General features: G+C 42.4%; 1 protein-coding gene across 5 annotated transcripts in view; it reads right to left on the reverse strand.

The window, feature by feature from the left end:
* Positions 1–24,953, reverse strand: part of LOC111271878 (uncharacterized) — a 28,066-nt gene extending 3,113 nt beyond the window's left edge. For 2 of the 5 annotated variants that reach the window (XR_015315510.1, XR_015315508.1), the window contains exons 1-6: positions 17,426–17,629; positions 13,225–13,377; positions 11,426–11,626; positions 10,287–10,515; positions 9,269–9,935; positions 6,257–7,318 (exon numbers count right to left, since the gene is read on the reverse strand). Coding sequence is in view for 2 of the 5 variants with exons in the window: in XM_086973088.1 (XP_086829214.1) it covers positions 6,332–7,318; positions 9,269–9,935; positions 10,287–10,515; positions 11,426–11,626; positions 13,225–13,377; positions 17,426–17,546 (2,358 nt within the window). In the remaining 3 variants the exon portion in view is untranslated. Of the gene's footprint in view, positions 1–2,318; positions 7,319–9,268; positions 9,936–10,286; positions 10,516–11,425; positions 11,627–13,224; positions 13,378–17,425; positions 17,630–24,823 lie in introns of those variants that run through there. The other 3 variants (XM_086973088.1, XR_015315509.1, XM_086973087.1) reach the window with 3 other exon arrangements.
* Positions 24,954–25,407: the final 454 nt, after the last annotated feature.

Here is a 25,407-nt window from a genome sequence, read left to right on the forward strand (position 1 = left end):
AAAATGGTCACCTCTTTCTCATGAAGCATACACAGAAAAATGTCTAATTGACAATAGTGTATGTTCATAACAGCGAATTGAAAATTTCCAGATACCCGGGCTATCCCGGCATTATTATACTGAGAGTTCAGGAAGCAAACTCAGGGAGAAATGCTGCTGTCTTTTGCGGTCTCCACTAGCAATTCCTACTTCGAGGAAAGTCAATACAATTTCGCTGTCAATATATAATTTGCTTCGCGTTAATGCCCATTAATTCATTCGATTGTTGAAGTAATTACTTTTTTTCAAGGCTGAAGTTTCTGCCGGCGATGTCCGTTTCCGATGTGTACTTCTAAGGAAACCCGCTGTTATACATGTGTGTGCCATGCGTCCACCCGCTGGACCAGAAATTACCTTTGCCTGTCTACTATCTAATAGCAAGTCGCGAGGTGTAGTGGTGTCCTTTATTTGACTCACCATACGCAGTTGTCTTTGTATGCTCGTGCACGAGGGTATGATTGCATCCTTTTATCTTGTAACGCAATGTCGACGTGCTCAATTCTATAATTTCGGATTCGTTTCATTTTTCGGTAGACAGCCGGCCGGTTGACCGATTTAAACCTCACACCAGTTACTAATTCGCATTATGATTATTATCAATATAATATTAGTTAATTATCTATAGATAAATCTAATTCTCTTTAGCCATGTAATCATCTAAATATTCGTGACATTGTGAAATGCGCTCTTGTTGTCTCGCTTCATTTTGTGCATGTGTGCTGGTATATCTGTATGTATGTATGTATGTATGTACATAAGTTGAGTACCTGCTGATTCCCACATGAATAGTTCGATTATCCTCACATAATAATAACAATATATTGTGATGTAATAAACTCTGCAGGTAAGTAGTTTGATCAAGTTACGTCGTTGGTATATTTTCCTAAAGAAACACGCAGTTACTGTTGCTATCCGCCATTGTCGTTTCTATGAGAGAGGATGGTAGATTGTTTCTGTTTGGCTATTGCCGATTGATCGATGCGCTACTTTGAATTCGATTAGGGAGTGCGTTTCATGATATGATAGCAATAATACCATTACTCTTTATTTCGCAGCAATCATTGTTCGACTTATCAGCAACATTAGTTCCTTACCACCTTCTTTCGTTTCAACATTTATTGATTTGCCACATCCTGTTGGATCTTTCCCATCGTCTATATCGTTCCCTCGCGGCCCGCCTTTGACCTATTTAACGGACACATTACTTAACTCATACATCTGTCGTATACGTCACCGTTCAACGCTTGTCGTTTTAACAGCAGTATGATGGCATTATTATTTTCTTCACTTCTGCATTGCCTAGATTCATCATTGAACGTTTAGCTTTATACCGACAACCCATATTGAACTGGATTCTCTTCGACGTTCCTAATACGCCATTATCGTATGAGCCTCACACCGATTCGTCCTAGCATTTCATCATCTAATGTATAAGGGTGCCATGTATAAAGAGTTGTACTTATAAAGGAAAAGAGACAATTACAATTTTAGTCGATAGAATTCTCACGATGACAATATATCTGTATCGTACGTACTTGCAGAGAGGAGAGGCAGGACAAGACAGATCGCTCTAACAATGCAATCAACCCGTTAATTATCAATGTTTGTATTTTAAATATGGCGAAATCTGCTCTTTAGCACGCCTGGTAGCTATTTTGTTTACCCATTGTTAGTTTTATCATTCATCGTCACCACCGTGAACTTTTCGTCGCAAAGCTTAATAATGGTAATAAAATTAATTATATATAATAATTGTTATCTGTAATAATAACACCAGTTCCATACAAATAGTATAAAGCCACAAATGAGAAACTACCACCTGTCATGGCTGACCCAAGGTCGACCGTGCTCTTCCTAATATTCATTACTATATGTATATATATTAATATTAGATAATGGTTGCTAGGTTCCACAGGTAATAGCACTAACATCAATTGTTGCCATAATCATCATAATGATTATCTTCACCATTACATAGTAATCCTGCAAATATCTATCATCTCTTAAGTTGCTTCTCCTTAATAATACTTGTTCCTCTTATTTACAAAACACCTGCATCGACTCGGATATGAGTGACTATGCATATTATATATTACTATATTACCATTTATCTATAATGGGTGGAGTAGGCTGCGAGGGGATGCTAAGTTCGTTTCTTACCAAGCGACGAGTCCATCGTTGCTTCCCGCTTAATCAATTGGCCTTCGAACAATTGTATCCTTTTTATTTTCGTGATGATTATTACTATTATTCGGAGAAGATCAACGTAACCATGCATCTCTATACATGTCAATCGTATATTTAGCAATGTTTGCATTTCAATATGTCGCCGTCAACAATGACCTACTCGCGGCCTTTCCTTCACATGTCGTTTTCTTAAGCTCTCACTGGCTTGTCTTCACCTGCTCGGCCTTGCTGTATGTCCCGTGTCGCGTGAAGGGCATTTGAAAACTTTTTTGTGGAAAACTATATTTCCCTCCGGCTTTATTATTCACCATAACGTAGGTACTATGATGGTACTTCGTACTTTAACGGTCGCTTTTTCTTTCAGCTATAAAATGAATTTCTCACATCGGTTATCACAACTCAACGAAGGACCTGCTACGCCCTAAATTCGCTCAGGTGTATACTAATAATAAGAATTATCGCGATATAATTAGATTGTACGTTACACGTAATCCTTATAGGAGCACTTAAAGTGATCATAACAACACAGTTCGTGGTATTATTAGTTCTGCTTTCATATCATCCTCTATTGAGTGACAGATAACATCAGTCTGTGTCGTAAAGCTGCTATAGAATCAAACGAAAGCGTCATCGGTTAGCTGTTTGTTGAACAGTATCAATCGTCTAACCTTTTTTTTCATTGGCATATCTGTACGATTTTCTCAACCTTTGTCGAGGTATAATCTGCGCATGTAATGCTCGTTTATATACTCATTTTTACTTCGTTATACATAGGTTCCTTCGCTTTGTCGTCTCTCGTTTGTGACTATGGTACATGTACGTTGGACCCGTACGTTCGAACGGGTAAAATAATACTTTTCTACAATTTCCTACAAACATCCTTCTGAAATGTTTTTTGTGGGGGGCAAGAGCAGGTTGCGGAAAGAATGAAGAAATCCACGCTAGGGTCTCTGTTTGAACCAAAGATGTTGCGTTCTTTGCCCGTTTGTTTATTTCTCTTTACGTACGGGTTGTTAGTTGCGTCAATGTTTCTGCGTGCTAAAGCAGACTCGATCTCTATCTCAATTTCTCCGTATCCCTCTTCTCCCTCTATTTCTATCTATCTCTCTATCTATCTATCTATCTATCTATCTCTCTCTCGCTCCGTTCTTTCTGCTAACTTGGTCAGACATTATGCTATATTTATGCAGATCAGTACTGCGCATTAAACGCGAACTAACGAAGAGGCTGCGGATAGGAAAGAGCTTGCTTGTTTTGTAAACTTATTTTCTTCCTTACGGAGCGCCGCGTCTCCCTCTTGTTTCACCTCGGCTCCATGCACTCTGTCTTTCTTGATGATAACGGTGAGCTACTTTGCCTCAGGGAGAAGGAGAAGGGGACGGGAGGTGTTATAGCAGGCAGGGTTTGGGGGTAGGCTGGGAAACGGAGCAGGGTGTATTTGGTTTAACAGGAACAGCCACAGTACGCCTCTGTCAACGGTGTTCCTGGTTGGATGTTCGATGCTCTGTTCGCTTCATAACTATTTATTCGACTCCGTCACTTTGGTTATTACTTGCCACCGTCAGGACCGTTCCTCTTATGCTCTTCCCATATGTTCGACGTCGAGCAGCAAGCAGGACGATGACTATATGATGGCCCTAAGAGGCGAGACATTAAACGAATGACTGCTAGCAAACAAAAAAAATAATGAAATTGAAAATAATAGTTACACACAAAAATAGGATTTGTGTTTCTATTCAGGAGCCTCTTATTTTAATTTTTACTTTAGACACGCTCTTAGAAATAGATTAAATTGTACGAATGCTTAAAAGACGTTGCTGAGAACGTCGCCATTGATGTCTTGATCTTTCAGCCTAACCCTGAAAATCTACTGTTAGCTAAGTAGAACCGAAGATGAGAAACATATAGAAAAAAAAAAATTGTAATTTCAATAAAACTACAAAAGATATTCTAACCGTTTTTATATTTCCTCTATGATTCTTTGCCTATTTATTTCTCGGTCCTGACCTTGTTTATTTTATGATATTGACAATCGTCTTACTTATGACTGACTAATCAGGTCTGTTATGATAGCGGTGCTGTTCACACCTGAACCGCGTTGGAAGCACTTCATCGCAGGACCCACCTTTCGCGAAGCCCACCCTTCATATTATCTTAACCCGTGGCCCTTCCACATTTATTCGAGCTACCTGCCTTATATTCGATAGCTGATTTTCTCTACATTTATCATCTACTTGGATTAGTAGCTTATAACCTACATGTTTTATGCCCGGTACTGCCGCTGGGCATTGCCTCCGACTGTTATAGCCCGTAACACTTTAAGCCTACGCAATTTCTAGGGATTTAACGTGATTTTTGTACAACTCTCAACAGGCAGCCGTGTTTGGGTGCGTTTACTATCAAATAGATATCTCATAATACATGTAGAAATTGTCCTGCTCTTATTTGTCTTCTAGCTTTTAAAGTAGGGCTTCTTCTTCGAAGCCAATATTTCGCAGTGCCAGTTAATTGGTTTTGTTGTGAACAACTGCTATATCCGCTGCCTGTCCCCACGACGCACAACATCTAAACAACGGATTACTGCTTTCAACATTTTGAGGTAGGTCGTTTCCTTCCAGTACTACAATTTGATTACGTTAACACATGTCACAACAATGAAAATAGTAACTACAAGGGTAAGCCGTACCTATAGGCTACATGTTCGTGCTACATAATTGTTTAATTTAGCTTGACACGGATGTGACGCACTTTTCCCAATACCATAACAATGACTGCACTTACGTGCGCCGTTCAAGCATTTGACATGATTAATATTGGCCCAGTATTGAAGCTCTGCTAATTAATGAGCTTGTTCTGGAAAATGTTATCTCTACCGGATTTTTTTTTTTTTTATCTAACTAGGCGCATCGATTTGCATATTAACGAGACTGATAACGATAACGAAGATTTGATCGGAAAACCAAAAACGATTGCTTAAGGTAATCTACTATGAAAATTAAATTAGTAGATTATTCTGTCTCATAACTTGTTCACACCTAGGAAAAGTGTGAACGGATCGGTGTTGGTAATTACTCCACAAGACGTTAACTTTACAACGATTCTCACATGTGGCTTTCAGTATTTTCTGTTTTACTGAATGAAGTTACATTCTGAAGCCTGCGCTGGATTCGTTTTGATTTGCACAGGTGCCGTTGCAGGTAATCCCGGAAACTGCTCACTAAAGTAATAATAATAGTAGTAAACATGCAGTTAATCGAAACTGTTGTCCCTCGCTGGCGTTCCATATGGTGCAGAAAACTTTATACATCGATTGAATACGATACGGGTTAGAGGGAGAAAACGTGTTGCCAATAAAGGTTTCAAGGGGTGGGGCAACCCACGATGAGGTATCCTGCCATTTAGCAAGCGACCGTTAAATGCAGAACTAGTCTGGCCTAAGACAGAAACATCATCTGCATCCTTATCATGATCAGCGTTGTCGTTGTTAGCATCGTCCTGGATCATTATAAGTTATCCTTAATCGTAGAAAGATACACCACTGCACTATTTATAGCTTAAAACTACGCTTTTTACGTCAACCCACAGACAACACATCGTTTTCATTGCGCCGTAAATGAAATACACTATTTCATCAATCATCCGTTTGTTGGTGCTCTTCTGTACTGCCTATCGGAGGCGATAATCGAAAAGGTATATTACCTCGCTATAGATTACCGAAACACATGCCTTCAAAACACTCAAGTCTTGTACTATCACCCCTGGCAATTTAACGTCCGGAAACAATTTCCTTAGCACAAATTCAGGAAACGATTGATGATTTTTTTTTATATATTGTGGCACCATTCTGAAGGTAGACCAAACAGCTATCGACCTTATCTTTTTTCCTACTTATTGCACTAGTGCGACACTAGATGCCTTTAACAGAGAAAAACCAATTGTGTAAGGGTCGCTCTTAGGTGATTTGCAGGTATAGTATCAGTTTGTGTTCTAAAAAATTTATTCGTCCCTAGACATACTTTATTAGAATTACTTTATTCATGATTTGCTTATCCGCTTTTTAGTCGTCATTAATTTGTAGCACTGGCGATAGGGATGAGCGCAATTCTTAGGCGGTATGATCTAGCATTGCATCCAACTGATCGGTGAGGCTGGCCAGCATATGCTCAATGTCATCGATAACGGCTACTTTGTGCGGCGTGTCGCCACCTGTTTCACAGGCCTGCATACCACCGTTGTTACTGCTGCTGCCGGAGAGACCATTAGTTGTGACGACCGTCCCTACGGAATTGGGAGTTCCCCGTATCAGGGCTAATGGTGGCAAAGGCGGATGAGGTGCTGGCGGCGGTGGGGGAGTAAGTTCGGGAAGAGCAAGCTCTCGACTTCGAGCCGACTGGCTTCGACGAAGCAGGGGCGAATCAGCGAAACTCTTCTTACTGCTGCTGGGGATCAACGCGGCCCCGCCGCCCATCTCGGGCGCAGGGGCCGGTTTCGCTCGGCGCGGAAGAGTGCTGCACATCTCAAATGTGACGGCGGATGAGGTACTGGACAATGGGCTCGGTTGGTGGGGTGGACTCGCTGCATTCGAAATGTTGCTGGTCGACACGGTGGTGGCGCCAACTGATACTGCGCTAGTGAGTAGAGGATTTCCGGAGGGGGTAGAAGCTTTTGCCTGTAGGGGTGATTCGTAGTCGGGGGTTGGCGGATGGGGTGGTTTCTGTTTGATTGTACCAACGTTCTCGTTGGCGAACGGAATCCCACAGTCGCTCGTCAAGCTCGAGTTTGAGCCCTGCCTTTTCACTTGACTTATAATACTGTTCGCCGGGGAATGGAGTGTAGCTGAGGGGTAGCTTTGCGCTCCGTTAACTTTATCGTTGCTGTGGACCTTGCTGATCGCGCTGTCGCCGCTGTTAGTATGACTGCTATTGCTATTAGACGAACTACTGCTGTCACCTGAAGACAAGCGACGTTGGTCCAGATCGCGGCCTGTTGGCGTCACGGGATAGTCTCGCTGCGGTGGCGAGGGAGGCTCTTGTCGGTCAGTAATTAGTCCAGCAGTCATCTGCTGTGCATTAGCCATCGCTACCATGTTTGCCTATAATGAATGATAAAAGCAACAGGTTAACAACAAATTTTGACCCTACGTATGTTGTAAAGATTTCATATAATTAGGTCTTAATGGTATCGTCTAATAAAGACCAGCTGACGTACGAGGGCAGCAGTGGTAACTGGCAAAATATTGTGTAATATCATTGTTAATATGAAAAATAAAGTCAATTTGAACAACGTTGCATGGAAGAATCAAGGAAGGAGTCGTGATATTGCTATTACCGAAATATAATTGACGCAACTTAACGGGCTATACAGATCATGAGAACAGGAAAATTCTAGCCATTGCAGGATATAGTCAGATGTTTTTTTCCTGAAAATTCCTTCGATACAGTTGCCTTTCAAGTAATTGGCACATTAAACCGTATATTGTGTAATTCTGTACCATTGCTCGTACCAAGAGACTGTCCTTGAGTCATTATAATTTGATACGTGGCTCAAATACGTAATCGGGTTTTGTGCACGGTCAAGCGTAATAGCTCAGTAACCCTTAGCGTCACATATATATACATACGCAGATATATCGTGTACTAGCTTATATCAGGCAGCTGCCGCTACGTCGAACAACAACTTTGCTAGCAAGCGAAACGGCAACTTAGCAGATTAGATTATAGCAGTTCGGATGGCCCCCTTGTTAAAGCCCCTACGCTTGTTTGTAAACACTCCTGACTGTCCAAAGTCCCTGCATGATATGCCTTTTTCTGTCTTCGAAGGGCATTTCGCTTTAGTTGGAGTTTCCGAACGGGTACATTTTCTTGCATTACCATCGACCCGTATAATCTCTAAGAAGAGATTATATCTAGAGAAGGGATACTCCTTCCCGCAAATCCCACTTCGCCATCATCACCAACGACGAGAGAGCTTTCCTATTTGGATGGATGGCCGGTTAGTCGATGCGTTATGGAATATAACGCCATGCAAAAGATATGATACAGGAAGAATTGCTCGCCAACAATAGCAAGAAATGAAGGGGCATTAACAGTACCCGAACATATCAGGAGATTACTAGGAGTTTTCTGCGGATCTAATGGGGGCCCGCAAGGCGTAAACTACCAAAGCTTGAAGGTGACCACGCCACTGTAGGATAATGGTGACGAGGGTAACACCAAGACGCGAATGGATGAAGACTACGCTAACTAGACCGGTACTGCTGCAATGATACACAATCAGATAGAACATTTTACTTCTGGATTGCTTATCCGGCTAAGCAATTATATTAAGGTACTATACGTACAATCGATCAGGATAACTTTTAATATGCGTAATTATAAATCGCTTTGGCGTCAATTCACCAAATATTGGCGTTGAGCAGAGATTGGAAGGACGACAAAGAAAATGTAGAGCAAAGGTGAATACTATTCTTAGAAACGAGTTAACCACATATGTGATCAGGCTTCCCCATTTCGCTTAACGTCCTTTGTGGTGGCCTCGTGAAAGAAGAAACAAGTCTTTATATTTGCTGAAATTAGTGTAATGCTGACATAGGCGAACAGGAAGTCTTATTTCTAGGTCGATTGCTGTAACATATACATAGTAGCTAGATGGGACAAATCGTCCTTTTTCTCCACGACTGTAAACTCATCAATTACTTTATAGGACTTTCTAACAACACCACGACGTAACTACACGTAATAATCCCCGAGAAGCTGGTTGAAGCGGCTATCTATATTCATATACATGTTACCCCATCGGAATCGAGTCAATTCGAGTCGTGTTGATTTTCCACCGATACATTTCCTTCAGCTTTGTTGGCGTTTCTTGTTACTTCAGTTAATGTGTAAATTTCATTCACAGGCACAGTTCATCACATCGAGGTATTTGTTACTGAAGCGCGACCTAAGTCAGCAGTTTGTGCTTTCTCGAATATCCATTAGAGTCACAGCTTTCTCTGCCTCTGGTCCAGTGTTGATGCTAAAACTATTTCGACCTTCCATACCTTATTCATCTCTTCGACGCTTCCCCGATGTGACGGTTTCCCGGTAGAATTAGCAGCACTTCCTGGCGGAGACTGTTGCTGTTCCAAGTCCTGTTGAACTGAATTCTGTTGTTGAACTGAAGTCTGTGACTGGGCGGCAATTTGGTTGATTTTAGAGATGCTCCTCAGCGTTGCATTCATTGGCGGCGGCACCGCCGGAAGAGCTTCGTCTTTGTCCTCCCGATCGCCGCCGAGGGTCGCTAAGGTAAAACGGGACGTAAGCGACTGGACGCATGTGGCAAACGCTGTGTCGGCTAATGCGTCACTGCCGGGTGTGGCGACGCCAACGACGCTGACCACTCCAGCAGACAGGGGCGGCTTTGCGGGTGGAAGCGGTGCCAAAATACGCTTTGACATGGCGCCAGGGGTCGTGACGTTAGTCGATTGACCGTTGGTGCTCCCCTTCAAATTGCTCGTGTCCTTCGTTGACAATGCGTCCGCGTCTTCATCACTGAGCGCGTCTCGCAGCGAAGTCGTTGATGTTCCAGTTACTTTAGCCACAGGTCGGGGTTTGACCAAGCCACGGGGACGGTGCAGCGTCGCAGTACCCTCCATAGGTTCATAAGAAGTGCCGATTTGGTGATCGAACTGCTTCGCTCGCCAATTGTTGCCACCGTTTAAATCTTGCCTGAAAACGATGGCAATCAGATATTAGCGGGCATCACATTCGAACAGTACTATCGCATTAAAGATCGAATAAAAAAGGCAAACGTTTCTCAGCAATTTTTCTGTTGTGTGGTTGCAATAAAAGGGAAAATAAAGCTTATTCGTTCTAAACTGTGCATAGCCATGTTTTCACATGAGGTTCGTTTGCAAATCACTAAAACCTTCGGGGTTTAGGGTGCCTTCAAGAAACAGCCGAGGTGCCCTTGCAAGTCAAGATTCAGGATACCACCGCTATTTTTTTAAATTTTCAAACTGAAAACTGCTTAAATTCCGCTAATAAGTTCGAAAAAGTTTCGAGCTTTTAGAAACTTACTGTTGATAGGTATACATGTCATTCTGCAGGGACTCAAGCGACCGGCCGGTTGCTCGCTGGTTTTTCTGATTGTTGAGTTCGAGGGCCATATAAAGCTGTTGGTCTTCATTGTCCATACGCTGAAGGTCGCTCCCTGAGCCTACAGTCCGCAAGGCTCCGCCGCGATTATTCAAGAAGCTCACCATACGGCCGGGTTGATTTAGGGCCTCATACTGGTTCGGAGGAACCGCTATAAAAATGGGACGAAAACGAAGAGAAGTGAGTGTGAGACGTTCATATGATGACATTTTACTATAGTCAGTCCTGCTTAACAAAGAAAAATCTATAAAGGCTGCATTGCTTTATTCTATATTTATCGTTACCGTCTGTAATTGAGTTGCTTATGGCACAGTTTCATTGATACCTTCGATCGTTCAAAAAATATTGACTAACAATTCTAGTTATTAAGTATCTGTTTCTCGAGGGTGCTACGTTGCTAATAATGGTATTGAACTAAGCTATGGAGGTGATTTTTGACGTCATGGAGTCACTAAGTTGCCAGGCAAGAAGAAGTAGGGGCAATGTGGCCTGAATAGCTAATAGGCATCTTATTGAGTGCGTTGTCATGGTAGTCATGAACGTGCAGTCACCGTTGATTCAAATTATAGTGCTGGCAAATAGTTATGATAGCATGTGATTGCCATGCCGTCTCATAGGTCTATCGGAAAAAAATAAGACATGTACAGCATTTTTGTTGTGATCTAAGTTCGAAACCCGGGTATAGACAGACTTCATTTCATGCTGGAAGCCAGCCAGCCAGCCGTCTGTCTTATCGAATGCATAACGGTGATCGAAGCATAGACGTATCTCCAGCAAAATTCACTTCGGCTAGACCTTCTGGCGGGAGCGTATTTTTGATGTTTCACCGAAGAAATATTTTTTAACACCTGTTCTTGCGTAAGAGTAAGCAAAGTCGTCAAAAAAAAATAAGTAAATTAATTAAAAAGATAAGGACTGTTACTTATTTAAAAAAAACTAATGGCATTAAAAGTTTAGAGTGTCATTAAAATGAAGTGTAATTTATTTAAAAAAAGCTAAAGCACCCTTCGAATGCATTTCCCCTATGCACAACAACTTAACCTGTCTTATATTATACTTACGGACAGTAATAGGTCTTGCATGGGGATTGCCCATGTCAAGGCTCGGGTGACGTGTCACAATGATCGGCGTTTGATTGTTATTGTTGTTGTTCCCAAGCGACTGACCCACACCACCACTTTGACCAGCTCCCGGAAGCGATCCGTACAGACCTTTCTGGCCTTTCACCTTCTTAATCGCCAGCATCAGCTTCTTTTGATGTCCTGAAATAATTGACATCGCGAAATATAATGTGTTCAATTAAACTTCACATCAACCCAGCAATGAATGTGCTATCAAACTTGTTCTGGAATACATCAAATTCTATCTATATTATAGTAGCTTCCTTCGCTTTCTCTCCACGCCCGATGATCTAAAGTGACCCTGTTATATCTCATTTTTTTCCTTTGCTACACGTACCCAGACGATGCAGAGCAGGCAAGAAAGATCCACCCTTCGACCTGTTCAAATCCGTCCTTTCTCGAACCAGCTTTCTATTCCCATATGCTATTTTGCACCTGCTTCATCGCTTTCCGTTGGACGACTCTCTATCATTATGATTCGAGTACAGTCCTACCCGATCTAATATAACGGCCGTAACCGTCGAGGAAACGGACCCATATGAGTTCTGCGGGTTTGTGCCGTCTCGTTAACAACGAACGGCCAATACTTGATTGTTCCGAATCTCTCAATCATAGCGTCCTTCACTCCGTAGAGTCCTTGTCCATCTGTGAAAGTTGTGCAGTGGTGCCTTTGCGCTGGCCTAGACGGCCGACCTGCGCCAATGAGCGGCCCCTCAATTCTTCTATCTGTCAGCAAAGTATAACCTACTATTGTATGTTACTACTACGACCATACCAAGTTGGCGAAGGCTCTGTGAAGGGCCTTCAAGGGCCTGCGTGGGCCTCCCCATTTCCAGATTTAGGTCGAGAGAAAGACGAGTAGCAAAACAATAGCATACTCACTTCAGCCTCTAGTCTCCCTTTGCCTATATCCCTATGTAGAAGCAGCTCTTTTGCTTAATAAATGGCTTCCAAGCGATGTGTATCTGTGTTAGTCACTATTGTCTTTCGGCACACGATTATACAGGATGGAGGAACATACAATTGTGCTAAATGGATCTGCAATGATTGAAAGCGGGAGTACCATACATTACACACAGTGGAATGGGAAAAGTCCCGAGCTGTATTATTACGGTGACAAACGGTTATTTGTTGTTATCAACAAGATGAAAAAGGCCATGAACGATGTGAATGGATTAGGGGGTAAGGGCCTGTACTTTTTTTTATAGTACTGTTCTTGCCCAGTGAATATCTGTCGACAGCGTTAGATTTATTTCTCTGCGTATATAAATGGTTTCTATGGCATGGGCTCTAATATTGATTAGACAATTCAATTACTTGGTGGGTGACGAACGGCATATGTTTTTTTGACTGCGCAACTCGTTGACTTGAATGATACAAATGTTAGCGTCCGAATCGCTGGCTTTTACCAAGCGTAGTATACAGAAATAACACTTCTCACCTTTTTCTCACTTTTTTTTTTTACATTTGATCCACTTACTAAGTTGATTCCCCTTACACTTTATTTAAATAGTAATACATTATTTACATTTATCTACAGTCGGTTTCTAGCTCTGGTTGCCTCTCGTACTCTTAAGTTTAATAGTAGACAAACCCATAATCATTGCACTAGCTCGGGGGAGTCTGCAGCATCTGCTACTTCCAATTCGAGATAGATAGTACTTAGTCTATGATCTACTAATAAGCAAGGATTTTTGGCAAGCTTGACCAGCGCATCAGGCTATGTTAACGCTACTTACCGAGTTTCAAAATGCCGATCTCTTCAAGATCCTCCCACGCGAGCTCTGCAACAAGCTTGTCAATACTCGTGTATCCTTGGGCCGCCAATGCTGGCGCGTACTCGTCGAGTCGAAGAAGTTTGAGCCATAATAACAGATTATCTGGTTTGTAATCTGAAAAAAATTTTCGCGGAAAATTAGATTTCATTTATTGGTTTTGCAATATTGTAATCTCATTAGCTAGTAAAGAGTTTTCTACTCGCAGTTCTTAGTATTTAATTTCTCCTACGAAAAATCCAAGCAACGGCGATACACAGGGCAAGCTGGAGCTATGCAAGACAAAGGCTATACGTATATATGGCGTAATCTCCGCCCCATGTAAACCCATCTCGTAGTACTACGTGACAATGAAGTCTCAAACTGGTATTTCCTTCAGAATGAATGAGTTTTTACGACTCTAAATTAAAGGTTTTTGACAAATATACTGATATGATTCCTTCTTTCTTGTGCCACCAACAACAGCGTTAAGCAAAGCCCTGCTCTTATCTATACAGAGCAGTGAAACATGTCGACATAGGAAATATGTAACTTATCCAAATTCGAAATTATTATTGTTACAAGCGAGTGTCGAAATCTTTTTAAAGAAGCACTGTTTAAATGCTGCCATTTCAATAGCTCCTAAGCTACTCGGTTGGCGTAATAATAAATGTAATTTATGATAGTCACCGCACACGTCGCGATCTGTGAACGGTGTACATTTACGATTTTCTTTGATACTTTATAGAACGATATTATTAATTAGGGGAAATAGCATAACTGATAATATGTGCGTCTTATAGTTGTTACTGTTAATTTATGTTAGATTAAGTTGGTGGCTACCTAACTTCCTTTTGTTATGTCGTGCCTTAACGGGGGTTCAGCCTATAAGCCTTTACGAGCTTCACACCGGAGTAAATTGAATGTATATCAGTTAGCACAGGTGATCAATCCAAGATTACCAGTTCCTGGGTAGCTTCGGCGCGCATTGTCACTCGATTGCCAACATGCCCAGTTTTCTAGACATATTTAGTCTCTTCTAATTTAACCCAGGACAACATTATACTTATTTCAGTACTTTAACACTGTTTGCTATCAATCACAGAGCTACACCATAACCCTTCACTGACATTGGTTTTCTAAAGGATCCTAACATCGAGGCCCTTGCATTGACGAGAAACATTGTCATCTTGATTTTCATAGAAACATCTAACTACCCCCTTGTCATTGGTATAGGTTGCTTGTAATTATTCCTCCGTCCCCACAACATCGTTGCAACTACTGTTAAAGATATGCCGCTTATCCTTGCTACCTTCGGTTTACTTAGGAAGCAGGCGAAGGTAAAACTAGTGAGCGTCCTCGAAGTGTGAAGTCGAGCAGAAATGTTCTTCAATGTTTTCTTTTTCTCTTTGTCTCGTTACCTTTACCGGCTTGGAGTGTAGAAGCATCGCTGTCTATCATTCATGACGATAGGTCCAATTTAGTCTGTGAGGCTGTAATAGCACTGATAGACGTTGTCAGCAAAAGCCGATTAGGCAAACAATAAAGGAGCGTTTGGTAGTAGCAGAAACTTAATACTGTCGCTCGATACATGCTGATGTATGTTACCCTCGTAAGGTGCTTATAAAATGATAGGTAAAAATAGGCCTCAATACAAGTGAGGCATGGCGAAGAGAACAATGGCGATTGATTCGAGGCGAGAGAACTGCTAACTGAGTGATGATTCGAAACTAAATCAATTAAGGCGTTGGACCAACGTGGAGTAGCGTCTCCTGTGATCGAGGTGATCATTTCTTGAATGTGTGCCTTCGCAGCTTGGTCTGAGAGAAAAGAAAACAATAAGTATAATTATTACAAATATTCATGTGCAGTAGTTATTAATTAGTACTATAGTATATTCATTACTCCGTCCGTTTGCTCCCTTAATGAGCTTGGATCATTTCTTCTCTTATCTAGAATCAATTAGATTCACAGCCCACCTTCACATAGTTCTTTTATGCTTCTAAACTTTTCGACACCTCCTCGTGAAACTTTTCATACGCATACGTTGTATTGTCTGGGCGTCGCAATTACGCACCCAGCTCTACCGGGCATATTTTACCTTATCACAGATAGGTTGTAGCCTGTTTGCTAATCCCGTATACGCGCAAAGACGGTAAGGATTAAATTACGCCTTTCTGACTTAAGCGGCTCATCGCTTCTCTCCAAGTTAGCTTCTTTATTTGTTTTCTCTCTGTCTATTTTACTATCAGCTAGGAGTCAAGACGGATTTTCGACGCAGAAGGGTGTTCCCGACGGAACGCTCTGAACCTTGCTGGGAAACACTTGCTCATCGAAGTCAGCCATGATCTACTACGTGGCTTGGCCCACTGAATTTTTGTTCGCTGGGTTGACTCGCGGAAAAAGTGCCTAATCCAACAATGGGGCAAAGCCTGCCAGACGGATCTAACAGGAAGACTGTTAGATGCTATTGAACCTAAATAAACGGCGACACCTTCGCTACGTTAAACATTTCCTAGGGGTCCCTTGGGACGCTTTAGAGGGGTTTGCGCCACATCGCCCCACGATATCGTCCGCCACGGGGCGTGGTAAATCGAACCCCAACAAGAGAGAACTGCATGGTAAGGCGGCCAACAGGCAAAGGGTAGTGGTTCTGCGCGAGTGCGTTTCCGCCCCACGACACCATCGACAGCAAAGCACGCTACAACATCTCGTTCGTCATCTGTCGTCCACGGCCAGCCCATCGAAGAAAAATCTACCAACGTGGCTTGTGTCGGTAATAATGGATTGGCGTCGCATCAGCTTCACTGCGCGTTGGAAAAGCCTACGGCATGAGGCAGTGAAACAAGTAGGGTGCCATAGGGAGCCGGTGCTTTCATATCAACAAATAGTATCGCAGCGTAGCTGGCGTTGGTCTAAAGACTCTTTCGGGTCGGACTTATTAGAGCTAAAAAAAGATCAATTTAAAGGCTGTTCAAAATCAACTGAATGTCATACAAATCAACAGTACTAAAAAACTCGATAGCTACGCCATTGTTCATATCGCCTATTATAATTCCAATAGGAAAAAAGCTAAGAACATGGAAATATTTGTTCTAAAAATGCTTAGATCATAATAACAAAGACAGGAATAAATCGAAAATCATTGAACGTACTCAAAACGCAACGTTATTAACCGTTTACATTTTAATGGCTCTTAATGTTTAAGTGACTCGAGGTCTTTACTTAACTATTCATCCCTACTACCCTCAACGAGTTCCTTAGAAATCACTCAAAGCGCATCACGATGCAACAATGACAATCGCAGCGTATGAGTATTGCTAGTCCCTTCAGGTAATATATCTTCGCTCAGTTAGTCGCCTTGCTTTGAAAAAGCTGCCGAAACCGAATAATTTCTTTGACGTAGGGCAGACATGAGGGGTGATGCTAACGACATAAGATGGCGTAGAATCCGCTGCAGCCGGTATCGCTCATGCTAGCGTCGACCCGAAGTCGGTCCTTTGCACAACACCAATGCTCAGATCCATGATCGACTAAGAACGTTATGTCAGCAAATAGCTCAGCAGTGACTTAATGGCACAATCAATTATTTTACAAACCGTCACTACCTCCCTTCTTAGCTTCTGTGTAGTTCAATAAATGCGCATAAATCATGTCTGGGGAAATATATAGCTATCGAGTATGTGGTTATATCAATACGTAGGGACGCCGTTGTTTAAAAACTAATAACCCCACAGAACAGTGCTATGGTGGGCTACGCAAAGATTTCGAAGGACTAGGCTCGGCAGCCGTTCGTCGTTTGATACAATGTCCTTTCCTGTACGGCGAAGATGATGTAAACATAAGTGGCTAAAGGGAATTCACTAACAGTCTCCGTGGAGGAATCAGGCGTTCTGCACCACAGAAGTATTGACGATCGAAAAATCTATAATGAAAACATATTCAAAGCTTTGCCTTCGAAAAAAGGCTGAATAAAATTAAAGCATACCGAAGATCTACACTTGCGTCGAGAAACTACTTAGGGTTATACCGTTTATGTCTCGTCGAGTGATAATCCATCCGTGTTAATTTATTAAACCGACAATGTAGAATGACAAAGTTGATTTTAAATGAATCTATGCCCTGTTTAAGTTTGGCTGAAAATAAAAACGAGGGGAAATGTCTTAGCAAACTTTGTTCTGCTTACCGGGAATTCCGTCTGAAATGTTTAGCTTCGAAATTTCTTGCTTGAGCTTGCGCCGGTGCTGCGGCCGAGTGATGCCAATGGCCGTAAGATCTTCAGGTGTCATCCTTGAGATAGTCGGCATGTCATACCCTGAGTTAACAAATAGCGGAAGATATTCCTCAAAGTGGAGATTTTTTAACCACAGAGACAACACCTCCTGGTCCTGTAATCGAAGCATAAAAATGAATTATTAATAAAAAAAAAAGTAAATAAATAATTAGGATCAACGTACGTAAATGTTGGCAAGCTGCAAAGAAGTCACTTGAGGCAGGCACTATCGTATTGTAGCCGATTAATCAACATGCATACGTATAGTGAGCTAACTTTTACGCAAGCCTATCCTATCCTATTCTAACCGTTGGTGATCTACGTCCATTATGGTAATCGGCACCGAGTTTAATAACCCAGTTACATCCGCATATTCCGTGGGAGAAATACCCTTCTTTCCTTCTAGGTTGAAGCTGACCTCGAAGTGGTAGTGGTCAAAATGGCTTCCATACAACAGCGATGTCAACATTACGAGGCCTTTTGTCAACAACAAAATTTCTATATATCCTAGATAAGGGCAATACGGCCCAAATACCGTGTATGCTTTCAGTAAGTAGCTGTGCACGCGTTCAAAAGCAGGTTCAGGCATATTTTATCCGGTGCTGGAAGAGGCCGGCTATCTCAAGCAATGCTTAATTAAGGCAGTAAACGAAAAGGGTAAAACTCTGAATCTGAGCGACCGTTGCCGTATGTTCCATTGCTGTTCGCGCTCTGTAAATCCTAGTTGGCCAGCACGTTTACAAGAATACAACGTCTCTTCTTTACAACGAAAACGGGTTGTGTTTTACCTAAGAACTAATGTCGTCTGCAACTAGCACAGGTTACAGGGCTCCTAAACATTGTCTCGTATCTTGTTGCACTGATAAATCGACATTGGCGTGCTTTCTTCCGCAACTGCTTCACACCGTCCAGCATTACTCGCACAAAACTTCTCGATCAGAGACATAGCTCCAACAAGCTATCTTGTACGGCCGACATCAAAGACCCGAGGCAGTTGGGAGCAGGCGGGAATGGAACTTGTAGCCGTACAAATGGCATTGCTCATCGTGGAATGCAAAAGCAGGTCACTTTTCTTCAAGCTGCCGCGATGTCAGATGGATATTAGACGTACTGGCTTTGATTGCAGCTCGGTTCCGTCATCTACAGTCAGTGATCGGTCTGCCCGTAAAGCAACGCCCATAACCCTGGATAACTGAAATAAAGGAAATACAAATGTGGGATATACGCCTAGAGAAAGGAAAGCAGACACCAGGAACGATTGGCAGCAGTAACAGCGGAAACAGAAGGGACGAGCACTATATCGGACGGAGAGAAAGTAACGCAAAGGGAGTTGCGATTTCAGGACACGATGACTTTTCAGTAGAAGTGGACAAGAGGTCCGCTAAAGCTATGCCCACAATGTCTAAACGGTCAGCAGTGGCTGGAGTAAAGTGATTCAAGAAATTAGACGGCTAGCCGATAAAGCGTTCTTGATTACTATCATTATCGTCGATTGACATCAGTTATAAAGTAAAATTGGCTCTTAATTTCTAGAAGAGATGGCCAAAGGGCATTCACATAACTCAGCGGTTGGTAGTCTTTCTGTGTCACTACCGTAAAGAATGCCTCTGGTAAATAGAGCCACAACGATGCGGAAACTTTGAAGGGTGCAGAGCGATCTACACAAATTGAATTCTGTTCTTGGTTCTTTCCTCATACCCCATATACATCAGACACAACTTACATGGATCTGGTGTGGTTACGACGGCATCGATCGTACCACCTCTATTCGATTACCGGACGCCATTTTGATGAACGATGATTGATCTCGTTTGTTTTTCACTACTTGTACTTTTCGTTATGTTTAAACAACTTATGCAAGCAGTTGTACAAACAGCAAGCAGTTGTAAGAAACAGGCTGGAAGCTGACCGCGAGGAAATTCCTGTTAGTTATTTAATCCCTGGTTATGAGTCGCGTGCTCATCCATAATGGGGTGTTGTTAACGGGAATTTCGAATGTATAGTGCGGTGCTAAGACTTGGCAGTTTGATCTTATGAAGCAACACTATGTTTTCGATCAGCTAAAAAAGGAGATTTAATCTATCATGTAAGTAAAAATAGAGCAGGGGTTGCGAATCATTATGCTGATGAAGCTGGTCATGACCATTTAGCACAAAAGGCACATGTGAAGGTTATTCTGTAATGCCATGTTATTTATTCATTTTTTGATGTACGCGTATATAATTTTGTTCATAAGAATTAACTTGTTCAAAGAGAACTTTTGCAGTCAGAAATATCATTATCGTCAAATAACTAAAAACAGTGTGTCGATAGACGCGACAACAGCTACCTTTGATCAAGTTATCAAAGCATGGCTAGTAGTACGTAGATAAGCTGCGACGTCTTTGGGCAGCAGACATGAAAAGCTTGTATCGTAATCTACCTCAAAGGTTGTTTTTGTGCTTATGCTTGAAGTGATCCATCAGGCAGAATAGCTAGTGAGGCGTACATGTAAGGCGTAAATGTACCACCCAAGCTTCCGACAATCGTCACAATATCGAAATATAGAATAGAGAAATATTGTTTTGTACTGTTGATTAATCCTACTTGGCAATTCTATAGTGTACAATATTGAGGCTGTCAAATATCGAGTCTATTTTGCCATGCTAGAAACGCATTTAGACTCTTACGTGCTTCCCCGTAAAATAAGCAATAAGATCTAAACTAAAGCTATCGAAGTGACTTGTAGCAGCTAGAGAACTGGTCATCTTAGTACTTTTTGAGTATAGTACGTAAGATACCAATGTCTAAAAAAGTCTGCTTGGCTAGTTGACCAGTGGCTTTTCGATACTATCGCGCAAACCCATGCGGTATAATGTGCACGCAGCAACGTGCTTTGCTCTCCCAAGACGCACTTCCTGGCCAAACAATCTAGATGGCAACCCTCGATGTTTAGGGAATTGAGTGGCCATTCCTATCAAATACCCGGGCTTAAAGTTCAAGCCTACGTTTTATCCTGCTTTACTATCTCGTGGTGCTTAACCACTGCAGTATCATCTTTAAGTCCATCCACTTGGCCACCATTTGGGAGCAGCAGGTACGTGCGTGGCAACGTTGTCAATTTGAGTAGTTGGTAGCATACAGTGCAATGGGTTGTAAGGAATGCCCGACAGGCCGTATATCGGCAGGAGGCACCCCGTGTATGTTGCTTGTAATTTGACTCGGTTCTGGCTCCCGGCCAAACGGCGTGGACTAGGTATGTCCAGGACACTCCTATGGCCTTGGGCTACCTCGCCGTGAGCTTGACCAGGAGGGACCAACATAGGAAGAATACAATGAGAAAAAGAACCAACTGGATTGCAGCCAGGAGAGAATCTAGAGTCGGGCTTACCTGCAATACAACAATGGTATTTTTGGACTTTTCGATCCCGTAAAATGGAGGGCTGCTACCTAGACTCCGTACGATAGTGAACAAAGAACCAGAGTGCATATGAGCGTTAAACTTCCGAATAGAGTTCCGAAGTCGGTGCTGAGGTCGACCTAAAAAAGGTACAACACACGGGGGCAATTCTGAGATAGAAAAAACGTTACTTTCTGCAATAGATTGTAAAATCGATTGCTTCCTCTCAACGCTAAAACAGTCAGAGAAAAAAGCAAGAGAAATAGCGTAACGGTTTGTCCATACAACATGCATTCGTGCCCGAAGTGCCACGTTAAGCGAAAGCCCTCACACTGCTACTGTTACATATACTTGAGATTCGCTATGGATTTATTACAGTAAGTGGTACGCGAACCCTACAACCGAATCTTTTTTTTGAAGACACGTGAGTGTCAAGTCATTAAAGTAATCAATGCATACTCCGTTTTCTGTCAATTTTGACTTTGGTAGAATTTTTGCTTGCAGACCATCTTCCTGTATAAGATATCTCTCAATCAGGTCACGGATTTGACCATGTTCCAAAATTTCTTGTGCAGCCTGCACTTCTAACGTTGTTCTTTCAACATCCTTATGAAATGTAGCAAGAAAGACAAGAGAAGAAGCTGCTGGCAAGCTGCCCATGACCGATAGGTCGTCAATCCATCTTATCCAGCCATTCCCATCTTGCCGCCCCATTTTGACCCATACCCCCCAGAGAAGCTAACGGTAACTTGCAGCTGGCCTTCTCTTTTCGAATTTCCCGTTGATTCGCAACTAACCCGGCCTTCTTCTTACTACAAGTTGGCTACCAAGTAGGGCGCGTTCAGCTGCGTTCACTGGCGCATGCACTGGAGTATTCACTGGGTGCCTCTGCACTATTGGTCTCGGATGGCGTCTTCAATGCAGCACTCTTGAAGTTGAAGGCCTTCACTACCGCCTACTGAGGCACGGCTGAGACAGGCATCAGTTCAACAACAAGTAATGTTACTTTTAGCGATGTTACGACCTTGTGAAGGTGAGGGGTAAACCCTTAGTGGTACGATGAGCGCGGCCTTGTTTAGTAGCTTGTACTACATTCGACTGCTGGCCATAAGGTAGCCTTAAGGCCATGTCCGTAGGGCTGGTTGCGGCAGTTTCCATTTTATGAAAACGTGGATTGGTCGGGAACATTGCAGTAGTGGTAGGATCATCGTCTATAAAAACGACTGAAGATCGTGCGCTCCTTTGTATACTATTAAGTACATGTACGAGCACGTGGATCGACGCGTAATACAATAGCGTTGCAGTCACCGTCCTGGAATTTAATTTTTTTCGCGGAGGAGAGGGGGGGGGGGTCTATATATGATTTCACGCGGTCTAACTTGTTTGAGTAGGTACTTAGTAAGCTCAGTAGGGTAAATATGATTTTACGAGTCGTTGTTTTACAGCGTAATAAGTATCGATACCTAAAGGTCGCCTGAGTGTTACGCTACGTTAGACGAACACGTTGTTTTTCAAAACGGCGTTTCTCGTTCGAAAAATGTTTTGCCTTATTTTTTGTTATCCGATAGAGGAAACGGCTCTAACTAGAATCTATTCGAAGATATTAATCGACAGTGACATCGGCAACTACGAGATACAAAAGATCATAAAAGAAGCCTGAAGTTAGAACTTAACACACTCGATCAGAAATTGCTGGGCAACCGCTTAGCAGAAATAACATGGCCGGTAACGAAGGTATCGATTCGAAAGGAGGCTACGCTGGAATCTCTTCTTCTTCCTGAACAAGTCTTCCTGAGTCTTCCTGAACGAATACTTAGCTTGAGAATGATCCTGACTAGATAAATGTATGCTGTGGCCATTTGCCAATATGACGTTTCGCAACGCTACAAAGCAGCTCGGCAGTTAATAAATGATCATCGAAATTTTAAGTGCAATGGATTATTTCGCATGAGATAAAGTTAGGTTTGTATACTGTACGGGAACATTTACTAGAAGTGTATATGCCATACAATGAACGAAACTACATTGATCCTTTTTTGGACCAGTCATTCCGAAGAGCGCAGACATATCGTGTTCGACTTATATCTACAACGTTACTGCTATACTCGGAGTAAATATGCACTGGGGCGTAGTTATGCCATAGGTTGAATTTGTTAGCAATCATATTTGTCTGTGACACTGCTTATTAACTCGAATGTCGTTTGTAAAATGCCTATGGAGTTTTGTTAGCAATCGATAAGCACTATTCTATTTTCACTTAATTTATCATCTTATAAAACACCGCTGTTCATCCTCTTCCAACGATACTTTATCCTCACTTCATGGCTGGCTTTCGTGGTCATCATGGGACGCTTCAGTCTTTTGAAGTTCTTTCTTCTTGTCGCTAGCGGACGCAGCGGTTCGCGAAACGAGGCGAATAGTTCATATTTACCGAACCCAACCACCGATCACCTTCACCTGAGTTCCGGGTGCAGAGGGTGAAGAATTCGAATGGTCGACAAGCAGTCGCAGACAGGTCGTAGCGGCCTGAACGAGAAGTGCTCATCAACGGACCAAACAACATTGGTTACGGCTACCAGAGACAGTCTGAACTGCCTGTACGGCTCAGAGTAGCAGCAAGAAAAAGAAGAATCGGACAACATGGTCGTCCACTGGGATCAGAAGTATCTGGGGAAACTTTCGAGGTGGAGAAGACGAACTAAGAACAAGGCTGAATTAAAAAAGAAAGTCCATAATTACTATACCAAAGTTTCTTGCCGAACCGATTGTTGAAGGCGCTAGGGCCCACTGCACAAAAGGCCATTCGTGTACTCTCTGCTAGCGAGGAGCATTGGCGGCTTACTTAGGAAAAACGATTAGGAGTAATGCGCATATGACAGGGAGTCTGGATAGGCGCCATGATAGCTTAATGGATAACGTGTTCTCCTGCTAATTTTGAGGACGCGTGGTTGGTCTATGTTCAAACAATCCGGACGCAGACCTACAGCTTGTCTCGTGGTGTAAAAAATCAGGCATTTAATAGAGTGATTCGGTGGTGCTGGACGTAAAACCCTAAACAGACCGTTTGTAGACAGCTTGGATAGTTTCAACCCTACAGAAGGGCTAAGGGCTTCACTCGCTTTCTATAGCTTCTCTCATCCGATCTCTTCAGGTATATAACCCATGGCTGCTTGACTGACTCAACCAGGATATTTTTGTAGGTTGATATCAAACAAGAGTTGTCCAGTCTGTTGTTGGCCCACTCAACAGGGGCAATTACCGGGTAGCCGTTGCCCCAAAGAATAGTGAAAGTGGACGAGGGAAAAAGAAAGCAAGACAATCTGTTTCTCCGAGAAGAAGACTTGTGGGAGAAATCCTTGGGTGGTTATGAAGAAGCGATTGGCAAAACGGTGCTTGTAGCCGCAATAAAGGGGCAAGGGCAGAGCGGGCGACGGACTCCGGAGAGCCGAAGTAGTTATGCCGTTGTTATACCCTATACGTTGGTACTGACTAATTAGGCGTTATGATCTCCGCATGTGAGTTGATGATCCGTGATGATCTGACGTTACGTTGAAGAGCGCCTGTTCTCTCTTGCAATTTTCAGGTCTTCGTCTTTAATTTCATACCTCTATTAGTTTCCATATTTTCTCAAGTATTTCAGCTCGCACACTTACTTAAAGACGACAGTAATAAGCAATAATTAACAATCTAAATAGCCTATAGATTGTGATGCTAAGTGATATAGTTGGTTTATTATATGGACAGCCACAAAATGCAGCTCATGTTGGATGCACCCTTGAATAACAAATACCTGTTAGAAATATTTGAAATATAATAAAAACATTACCGCATGATAACATTCAACGAGCCTCGATTTAGTGAAGTACATAAATTCGTTAAAAAATAGATCTGATAAGTAGTATAGTACCCTAATAACTGGGGATAAGACATACCGTACAGCAACAGCCCACACGTCAAAGTGAGTTTTCCATGTTAGATGGAACCAGTGGGAACGCAGTCGAGCGAGGAGTGCTTAGAAGTGGTGCTCATAGGAAAAGCAAACCTCCAGATATCGCGATGCTCACGGTCGTAGTTTTTGTCTCCTTTTTTCCCTGTATCAGTCCTCTCTCGTCGCGAGTTGCCTACGTTTTATAATGCTTCAACTCGTCCTTTAATCGTCTAGATATTCTGATCAACAATTCAGTTCAAAACTATAAGACCGTCTCGCAAACATTCTATATTGAGCATGAATGATGTTGCCGTCAACGTTCTGCAGTTGACCGACGTAACGGTCGTAAGAAACTGGCGGCCCTAACGACCAGATAACTTCTTTGTCCTAAAAAGGACATTATTACCATTGTCGTGAGAAAAGCGTCTGTTTCGGCATGCAATCGTTTGGGACCGTCAAATGTACATTTGTACTGAAGACAGGAGAGTCGAAAAGCGGCAGCGATCGCAGACATGAAGTAGTAAGGAAGTGGTACCACATACGTCGGATCAAAGGAAAATTCTTGGTTCAAGTGGTAGACTCTGTTAG

Source organism: Varroa jacobsoni, unplaced genomic scaffold (genome assembly GCF_002532875.2).
Source record: "Varroa jacobsoni isolate VJ856 unplaced genomic scaffold, vjacob_1.0 contig01201, whole genome shotgun sequence".
Classification (NCBI taxonomy): Eukaryota; Metazoa; Arthropoda; class Arachnida; order Mesostigmata; family Varroidae; genus Varroa; species Varroa jacobsoni.